Here is an 11,221-nt window from a genome sequence, read left to right as displayed (position 1 = left end):
CGACCCAGCGTCCTAAATTGGGCTTGATTAATATTCGATAACGTATAAACTTGAACGTTTGCGACGATTAATATAAAATCGACGTACAAATTACGTACTTGCGAGACGATGCTAGAGCGTTTTAGTGGGCGTCCGCAGCCGTAGCCTAAAATATATGGCTTTAGGCTGTTAATTCCACGGCCATTAAAGAATTAAGGAGCAGTTACTCGCATCTGCTCTTTCTAAATAAGGATATTAATGTCTTGTTAAGACTTGTGAAAACATTAGCTCGAACCCGCGGCGAAATGAAGCGCGAAAGAAACTTTTGACGATTTACGACGTCGTCGATCGACTTCCACGTTGTGAATATGTATATATGTATGTATGTGTATCGCACATTTTGGGAAATCGTCATAAAACTTTGGAGATTTCCCGCTTTTCCGAATCATTACTTTGTTATATATCGACGTCGTTCAGGCGCCCGTCGCGAACGACGAGATGCGAGCAATCAACATTACAGCTTATTGTGCGAAACTTTCGAGTTTTCGTGATTTCTGTGACGTGATATAGTTATTATACGTATGTATATTCCAATTTCGGCACACAATATAAATGTAGGATGTTTGCTTACGTAATAGGAGATCAAATCCTGAAAAAACTCAAACTTAGTATGCCCATGGACGCTTCTTAATAACTCAAATAACTCAGCATGAACCCCCGTGTGAAATAACCCTATAATAAAAGTGATGTACAAATAAAATATAAATAAAAAATTCGATAACACAATGATTATTAATTGAAATGTACTATTTTCTTTCTCGATTTAAATTAATATTTCAATATAAATTTTGTTTTAAAATAAAAATTACATTACTTTTTCAATGAGATGAGTGAACCTGATGCGATCATATGAGATTATTTATGTTCGGCTTAAGGATTGCAATTTACCGTAAAATTTCATAAGCCGGTAAACGGTAAATGATTTTTCCTACTACCGATATTTACAGGTTTTTTTTGTAGCTGTATTTGGTAATTTTTCCTAAAGACTTTAACCTATGTAAATTGAATCGTAAATAATTAAAAATATATCTCTGGTGAATTATGTAAATAAATTTACTGGAAAAGACTTCGATAATGGTTTGATGTAGTTTATTGAAATGTAAAATTTGCACGTGGTGGGCCAGCGGAGCGTACGGAACACAAGCTGTCCGTACGCCGTCTGCTCGAACTCTGTCGACCGTCGCGTATTTCCGCTTGGGCCGACACTAATGCCAACTCGTCAATAATGCCAATCGACAATCAGTTAATAAGACTGTTTGCCACACGTCATTACAAAAGTCGGAACATAGTCCCACATAGGAAAACTGTTGAACAATACAGTTATTCTACAGAGTTACAGCATTACTGACGAGTCGTTTACAATAAATCATAGTTCTTAAAATAATTAAATAGAGGGTGAATAATGAAACCTTTGCCTCATCCAGTGTGAGGATAAAATCAATTTATTGGTTCAGTAATATTTCAACTTATAGGTATACCTCTGGCGAATGTTGTTTCTATTTACATTAAAATTTTTGAAATCTCCTTTGAAGCTGTGAATAAGCATTACAAGATAAGTTTACTTTAAAGAAGAGAGAGTGGACTGTATATGGTTTAAAACTTAAGCATTCCTCATCTTGATGTTAACTTAGACAATACAATGTTGACACTGTTACAGTTGTCAAGACAGATCAGCTATTACCGATCAACTAAACTTGATTAATGAGTGTAATGCTCCTAAGTTAACTTGATTTCATCAACAAGTAGCACAAACATTGCTAAATTAAAAGTAAATTGGAAAGTCATTCATTCATTCCTACAAGCAGGAAATGAAGGCGAACTATGATTATAGATGTCTCTACGTTAAACATCGAAATGTTCAGTATTATAATATTTACTTATTCTATGATTCACATAAATACTATAAACAGTAAGAGTTAACTTATGTTTTCATAACAAGAAACATAAGACCTGCGGCTGACTCCCGGCAGGTTATAATTAAGTAGACATGAAATAATTTAAGATGCTCCATTAAGTGTGGCTTGGAGACTAACATTAACAAATCATGAATCTAATTTTAACTGTCAAATTTGAACAGTTTATTTTAAACTCGGATATAATCCTTCCGAGTGATGACATGAGACAAGTCTTATATTATAACGACGAAATGATTAGATTAAATTCGGAGATATATACTGCCGAATGTTAAAATGAAAATAGCTTAAATTATACACACAACACAATTAAAGTGAATTACGGAGTACTACTATTAACATTGAATGATTTAAACTCATGATTACATCTAATAAGTAATATGAGTTGGGGGTAGTGTCTTCGGGTTAAACTAAGCTACCGAAGTTGACGGAATTGAAGCTGCTGTTTCTCCTCCCTCTTGCTGATCTTCCTTCCTGTCAAGTGGTCCTTGTGGTAGAATCGGCAATGGCGCCACTAGATGACTGGACCGACGAAACTCTCCGCTGGCAGTAAAGACGTCGACGACTCGAACTCTGCCATCTGGTCCGGGATACAATTTAGTGACTCGACCCAAGACCCATCGGGTTGGCAGCATGTGTTCCTCCTTTAACAGGACCATTTGACCCACACTCAGATTGTTGCTCGAGTCCTTCTTCCATTTGTGTCGTAACTGCAAAGAATGTAAATATTCCGCCGACCAACGTTTCCAAAATGCTGCTGTGGTCAATTGTATCTGAAGCAGATTGGCATGGACATTAGTGTTATATTTAACCTCCATTGGAAGAGCGAGTAAGGATCTGCCAATTAAGAAATGTCCAGGTGTGAGGGGTAAAAGGTCTAGTGGATCCGAAGACAAGGGACTAAGAGGACGGGAATTCATGCAAGCTTCTATTTGAGTCAATACCGTACAAAATGATTCGAAATTTAAGGTGGTGGCCTTTAACACCTTGTTTAAATGAATCTTCATGGATTTAACCGCTGCTTCCCACAGCCCTCCCATGTGAGGCGCCCTTGGCGGGTTAAACTTCCAACGAATCCCTTCGGAGGCTACATACCGTAGTAGCTTCTCCTCATGAGGACGTTCGTAAATTAATTTTACTAAATTAACGAGTTCACGACTTGCACCGACAAAATTAGTAGCATTGTCGGAATATATCGTATTGGGCCTGCCACGTCTGGCTACGAATCTTCTTAAACAATTTAAGAAATTTGAACTCGTTAAGTCTCCGACAAGTTCCAAGTGAACTGCCTTACTGGAAAAACACACAAAGACACAAACGTAACCCTTAATTATCTTAGAATTCTTATTGCAACCACTCTTCACAGGAAAAGGTCCTGCGAAATCTATCCCCACATGACTGAAAGGAAAATTCGCAGTGGTACGTTCAAGCGGGAGTAATCCCATTAATCTATTGTGTGACAGTGGTTTATTTCTGAAACAAATGACACATGAACGCACCACTCCTTTGACCGTATTATGTCCGGCCAATGGCCAATAGGTCTGCCGCAATAACGACAGTAAGGCTTGAGTACCCAAGTGAATATATTTCAAGTGCGCATCTCGGACAATCATGTGTGTAAGTTTATGCTTATTTGACAAGATAATGGGTGACGTTGATAGAGTTGTTCCCAGAGGAAGTCTACTTCCAACACAAATTAAATTCTCGTGGAATAGAGGGGACAATTTAGCTAATTTACTGCTACTGGGAATTGGATGTCCCTTGCTCAGCAAACGATATTCCAATGGAAATGATTCCATTTGCGATAACCTTATCAAATTATTTAAAGCATCTTTTAATTCTAAAGCGGACGGTTCGTTATTTTCTTTAACGTTTAATTGTTTATTCCTTAGTGGCCGACGAACATATGATAAAACTCGAAGGAGTCTTGGAAGATGAGAATGTTTATCTATCCAATTATTTTCCCTCACAAGGGTAGCGTTAGTGACTACCCTTCTCTCTGGAAGATCTATTGTGATCTCAGGAGGTCTTCGAGGCCATCGTGATTCGTCTAATTTCAACCAACTAGGGCCGTCCCACCATAACGAATTATGATTTAATTGTACATTTTTGTTTTTCTCTGCTATTTGAATCTGTCGGTACATCTGCTTAATATCCGCAGTAATCACGTATTTATGGAGTCGAAAGTTGAGTAGTAAACTTAACAAATCTGATTGGACACTAGGTCCCACCATCAAAATATTATTTAGTGAGATATTAGACGTTGTCTTTGCGGACGCATCAAAAACTACACGATATTTAGTGGTAAGGCTAGACTCCTTAACCACGACGTGATGAGGTAAATAACAATGAACCTCATGTGCCTCCGGAGGTTCACACTCTGACATATGTCCTAAATTTATGTACTCTTCTAAAACTTTATTGTATTCCATTTTTAAATTATTATTGGCTAAAAAACGTCTTTCCAAAGTTTTGTGTCTTTTCTCCGCAATGTGCAATGAACTTCCTAATACTACCGGGGAATTTTTATATGGTAAAGCTACACAAAATCTACCGTTTTTATCTCGTGATGTGTGTGCTTGGAAATGTTCCTCACATCTTTTCTCCTCAAGAGATTGATGTTTTACCATAGGAACCTGGTCGATCATCCAAAAGTTTTGAATGTGACTGTCTAATTGACTTAAGCCTATGTGGCTCTTCCCTGGAGCATTATTTACTTCGGGATATGGACCAACTATTGTCCATCCGAATTCGGTATCCTTTAAGATAGGCATACCTTTTCCTAACTGGATGGTTCCTGCTTTCATAGCATGAACGCAAATCTCGGCGCCGAGCAATAAATCGATTGGCGTCGGTTTATTCCAAAGGGGATCTGATAACTTGATTCCCGCTGGTATTGAAATTAACTGTTGATCCAGTTTCACAGTTGGAATTTCGCCAGTAATTTCTGGTAATACCAAACACAACACTTTGGTTGAGTAATTAGTGGTTGAAGACCTTATGGTCACCTTGGTGATGTGACGAATGCTACTTTCTTGATTAGCGATACCTACAATTTTTTGAGAGATTTTCTCTAATTTGAAGTTATTCTTCTTAGCGAAAGATGTGGTAACATAGTTGACTTGTGAGCCGGAATCTAATAATGTGCGACCCTTAACGACCGTTCCATTGGACGTTATAATGTCTACTTGTACCGTGGGTAAAATTATCTCCCTTTGAGAGAAATGAGTAGAATGAGCATTAATTGACTTCCTTCCCGTATTATTGGAACTAAATGTATCGTCCTGATGCAACAAAGTGTGATGGTTTTGTTTGCACCTTAAGCAATTATAGTTAGACTTGCAATTTGTTATCTTATGCGATGAATTTAAACATTTAAAACACATGTTATTAGATTTAACGAATTCATTTCTTTCCAAACTGGATTTTGCTTTGAATTTATCACATTTGCCTATGAAATGATTATTTCGACAAAATGCACATGCGTTTACCTTACTTGATGGGTTTTTATTCGCGACATGAGTTCTCCTGATTCGTTGACGGTTATGAGGGAATTCTTTCACCGTAATTACAGATGCAGTAGATTGTAATACGTTACATCTATTCTGCAGAAACGTTTCTAACTTCTCGTACGGTGGCATTTCTCTGTCAACCAGAGATGTTTCCCAGTCCTTTAATAAACTAAATGGTAATTTCCTTAGAACTAAACATGTTACCCATGGATCTAAAATTTCTCTCGCGTAACCCAATGATTCAATGTTTTTAATACACACCGTTACCTTATTTAATAGATCTCTCAATTCGATATGTGATTCCTTTGTGATTAATTTTAAGTCACAAAGTGAGTTGATCCTAGTTTTAAGATTAAGTCTTGGTAAATTGTATTGCTTGTCTAAAATACTCCACGTTATTTCATAATTGTCTGAGCTAATATCTAACCCTGATACAGCTGCTAAAGCGGGACCGAGTAATGATTGATGCAAATATAGTAATTTCGTGACATTCGAATATTCCGTTTTGTTTCCTATTATATTCTTAAAAGCTTGTTGAAACGATTTCCATTCAGATGGATCTCCCTGAAATGTGGGAATGGTTAACGTCGGTAACTTATCTCTAGCAAATTTAATTGTTGCTTGCTCTACCTTTAGTTTACTATCTTGAAAGGATTGGCAATCTAATGCTGCTTTAAGATTTTTAACTGTTATTGTAATTGCATCGTACTCTTCGTCTATTTTGGCCGCTTTCGATATGTCTGTAAGGTTATCTAAATACTCGTAATGGAGTTTTCGGACATAATCGTATGCTTCTTTAATGGTTTGATACTGTCCTTCATCTAATTCGGAGGATTTATCTATTTTTCCTTTTAGTCTTTGTACCGCGCCTGAATACCTTAATTCTATTGACGTCATTATAACTTCTACTTTATTTTCCTTCGCTAATATTTCTATCGATTGAGTCTGACTTCGAGTCTGATGTATTCTAGAGCTTGACCTGTCTCTAATAGGTTCTACGTCCCTAGTTGGATTTCGACCTTTATGCGACTTGGAAGTCGAAGCTTCTATTTCCTCGTTTTCAGCACTTGACATTTGTTTCAGAAAGTTGCACTATTTCGTCTCATAAATACAGTTATTCTCTACTATAGCTGTCAATTGAACTATTCGTAGAGATAAGGTAATAATATTCAATGATTAACCGTGAATCTTAATATTCTACTTTAACTATTATCACCAGAATCTATCCAACATATTTTGGAAGAAATAACAACCCTAAATTGGTGGGTGCTTGATTTAAACCACTTTGGGGCTACAAGTCTTGTGATTTATTTTAAATCACCACTGTTTCATCACACATTATGAAACAAAGAGATCTACCGATGTATGAATATGCCGGTATGTACTTGATTTAATCCACTTTGGGGCTACAAGTGTAATTCCACATTTATCGTGGAAGGGGGGGGGGGGGAGGGTGTTTCTACACACATTAAGAAACAAAGATCTACCGATATGAATATACCGGTATGTACTTGGTTTAAGCCACTTTGGGGCTACAAGTATAATTCCACATTTATCGTGGAAGGGGGGGGGGGGGAGGGTGTTTCTACACACATTAAGAAACAAAGATCTACCGATATGAATATACCGGTATGTACTTGGTTTAAGCCACTTTGGGGCTACAAGTATAATTCCACATTTATTGTGGAGGGGGGAGGGGGGAGAAAGTTTCTACACACATTAAGAAACAAAGAGATCTGCCGGTATATGAATATACCGGTATGTACTTGGTTTAAGCCACTTTGGGGCTACAAGTATAATTCCCCACGTGCTTTGCTAATTTTACACTACATCTGATTTTACACTTTTAATACGAAATTCGATGCGACCGATGAAACATTCCTTCGTAGCGCGATATTATTTTATACAATCGCGTTAATTAATTGTTATACTTTAAAACATATTTTTAAAAACTGACTTACCCACATGATTGCCTTTTGAACAGATTGCCTGAGATTGAATACATTCACTTACTTGAATATCCTTTACGATGTTTATGTGATCGTTCCGATAATTTTGGATTACCTCTGTGTCCCATGCGTCTTTGTAGGTTATGTTTTTATTTATATATTTTCTGCGTCAATCACGCGGTCATGTACCTCTGTACATCAATCAATATATTGCTGAAATAGAAGCAAACATGTTATTAGTATTGGAAAGGTATGGATAGTAACAAAGGAACGATACCGATTTCTTAATTGACATCCATTTTTTCTCGACCACGTTTTTTCCTATTGGTTTGTCCGTTTGGTGTTGTGGCCTAGGTTACTGGTGTCCGGTTCGAAGTGACCATCATGGAAAAGACTTCGATAATGGTTTGATGTAGTTTATTGAAATGTAAAATTTGCACGTGGTGGTTCAGCGGAGCGTACGGAACACAAGTTGTCCGTACGCCGTCTGCTCGAACTCTGTCGACCGTCGCGTATTTCCGCTTGGGCCGACACTAATGCCAACTCGTCAATAATGCCAATCGACAATCAGTTAATAAGACTGTTTGCCACACGTCATTACAAAAGTCGGAACATTTACTATAAATGCATTATAGTAAATTCGTAATAATAGATAAGTTTTATTTTTTATTTTTAGCCAATCATATTTATTTATATAAAGTCTGGACCATTTGAAGGTTTCGATCATACATAATTGAAACAACCATCTCATCACATTAATTATTATTGAAATTGGCCAGGAAGGTGCACTGGGTTTACTTGTTAGGCCTTCCTGGTATATGTATGTATAAGTAAAATAAAATAACGATTTGGTTGGTCTGTTGCCAGTGGATTTATCAATTTGGAATTGCCACATTTCATACTGAAAATAAACAAACTCCAGACAACATAATCCACAATACGCCATTTGTATCGATTTTTAATGCGATATTATGAAATTATATGCCTATGTATGTACTTAATTCACGGTAAAATAAGTTCCGGTAATGACTTGTAAATTTCAAAATTTATATTAAACCTTTCGCGGATCCACCGACGATTTCCACGCACCCCGAAATTATTTTTAATTTGCCACAGACAGTCTCAGCGGTCACAAGGACCCCAGGAGCACTTTGGGAACCACTGATGTAGATAGTACATTCGGTGAAAGTTTCTCAACTACACATGTATTTTAAGCTCACAGATGCCAGATACAAGCTATAGACTTCATAAAAAGTATAACTAACAAAGTATGGATAAATACTAAGAGCGGACTTTTCCCAAAAGAATTTCCTAATTTTATCCGATTCCGATTAATGTCTCAAGACGCTTCTGTACAAAATTAGTAACATTATATCAATTTCTGATATGCCTTTTGTGTTTTAACGCAATTACGCATTCAATTGAAATATAATACCATGCAAAGAAGGCTAAAGTTGAAATTTGTGATGTATTTTATTGTAAATCGAAACGTTTCCTTTTTGGAGGGAATTATTCGAGAAATTTGATATGCAAGCTTAAAGCAAATTGCTAAATTTTCCGAGATAATTTACGGTTACACATCAGCGAAACAGATTTCAAACGTTTTCGTAAGTGATTTAATTTTTGAAAGCGAAACATTCGTCCGACCTTAAATTTTTCGATTCCGAATATTATGCCACTTTGTAAGCTGTGTCATTATTGAAGTGAATTTAAATATGCAATTGATACTAGTAACGTGTAATTTATTTAAAATTAAAAAAGCTGCCTTTTGTGAGGCAATATTCATATAATTAAAAGAGACGATATTTTTGTTCGTATATTTGAGTGTACTGAGACTTTTTAATTAAATTTTCTTGCATACGTTTGCACGGCAAAACGATACTCGAAAAGCTTATCCACTCTAAAAAAAGTATCATTATAATTGGGTAGCTTTTCTAAATTGCTATGAATATAATTTGCGTTCGAAATTTCGTCGTTTTTTTACGCTTTTTTAATAATTGGATAAAAAAACGTTGTACACAAATTGACACGGTGTGCAGTTAAATGAACATCGGATTATAATGGCTTTGACAGGAAAAATAATCGGAAAATTATTACGAAAACGACAATCAATATATACATACATATGTATTCGGAAATAGTCTCAGATATAATATATGAGCCGTTATATTTGAAAGTGGCGAAAATTAAATTTTCAACTCCAAAACCACTATTTCTGTTACCTAATTCACAAATTGCTATCACTTATTTTAATTCGATGTTTCCAGAATCTTGAAAAAGCAGTATAAACGTATTGCAGGCCACCAGCTTTTTTAATATCTACCGTTAAACATATTTGACGTTTTGCAAGATATTTCTCGAAATGAGGAAAAGTAGAATAATGCCACTTTCAATTATGACGGCTCATATGTAACTCCGATATTTTCGACATACTTTATGTTAGATTGTAGATTAATGAAACAATTAATGGCTCCTTTGAATAGTAGGCCGAAAGGATGTTGAGTGTTGTCTCATTCTTAGACTAACATATACAGACAAGCCAATACAAAGTTTGTTCTAAATTCAAAATAGTTTTATTAACATAAAATTGAAATTATTATATTTAGATACTACCGGTAGTACCGGTATTGGAACCGCTAATCGAGATATAAAATATCAGTAGTGCTTAAATGAAAACCATAGACTTGCATACCGGAAAAATAAAAAAAAGTATTCATTTTTATGAAGATATAATACTTATGTATACATTATATCGATACATTTTCATATAAATAGATAATGATATGTTTTACGATAAGAAACATTATAATACCTATATAATACCTCAATATTTTGTAAAATTCCACAACCTTGGCCGTATTTCTTTACGAACGTTAATAATTTCGTTAAATATTTATTTAACGTTATATTCTATAATCGCTTGATTCTACGCTATATTGAGTTTTTAAATATGTACACTTGTATACTTCTAATTACTATATAATTAAGCTAGAATTATATTTGGAAAACGAAAATATATATATGTAGCTCTTTTTGGCATGAATTTTCCAGCAAGTTGAGCGTGAAGTTGTATCAGACGAAAATTTCCTCTACGGGACGTGGCCAAGGATCCATCGGAGATTTATCTTGTATCTCGCGATAGGCAATCATCCTTTTGACATTTCGTCAAGTACGCAGAGTGACAATCACTCGCACACGTCCCCACGAAAGCAGACGATAAAAACAGTGCGAAAATAAAAGACATCAAGTTTTATTGCGACATAATATCACAGACGCGCCCTTCATAAATGACCCTCGATAATAATTTGACCCCTTTATTATTCCAGTGTGGGGATTTATCATCACGCACACATCAACTGCGGTCTCGTTTAATTCACCTTATTTCATCCTACGCTTCGTGGATGATCTATTACACGACCGCGCATATAAATTGTGATTGTGAATTAATTTTGGCGAATTAGTCGCCTCGGCTGTTTCGGTTTTGGTATGTACCTATATATGTTCATATACGTATACATATGTACGTATATATGTGTACACTTAATGTAATGAAAATCACGAAAATCTTCAAACGTATTCATGTGCGGTGAAATGTGTCGTAATATATCGTATTAATCTGTCCGTCTGCGTATTAAAATGTTACGGGGTCGTTCCTGGAATCTTGTTAATAAACTTTATGTTTTTCGTTTGATTTTTAGAAATTAATATGTATTTATGTTGAGGGTCCCTTGAAAGGGGTCCTTGGGTACAAATATGTGTTTTGAAATTGCATTTCGATAATTAAAATTAAATTAGGACAAACATTATG

The 11,221-nt window shown here is 35.7% G+C and overlaps 1 protein-coding gene across 1 annotated transcript; it reads right to left on the bottom strand.

Moving 5' to 3' along the window:
* Positions 1-1,465: 1,465 nt before the first annotated feature.
* Positions 1,466-7,913, bottom strand: LOC143923098 (uncharacterized). The gene is made up of 2 exons (XM_077446605.1): positions 7,102-7,913; positions 1,466-6,848 (listed from the first exon to the last, which is right to left on the bottom strand). The coding sequence occupies exon 2, from the start codon at positions 6,536-6,538 to the stop codon at positions 2,363-2,365; it is 4,176 nt and encodes a 1,391-aa protein (XP_077302731.1). The 5' UTR covers positions 6,539-6,848; positions 7,102-7,913; the 3' UTR covers positions 1,466-2,362.
* Between the last annotated feature and the right edge of the window lie 3,308 nt (positions 7,914-11,221).

Source organism: Arctopsyche grandis, chromosome 3 (assembly GCF_051622035.1).
Source record: "Arctopsyche grandis isolate Sample6627 chromosome 3, ASM5162203v2, whole genome shotgun sequence".
Classification (NCBI taxonomy): domain Eukaryota; kingdom Metazoa; phylum Arthropoda; class Insecta; order Trichoptera; family Hydropsychidae; genus Arctopsyche; species Arctopsyche grandis.
This window is presented reverse-complemented; position numbering and strand designations above follow the sequence as displayed.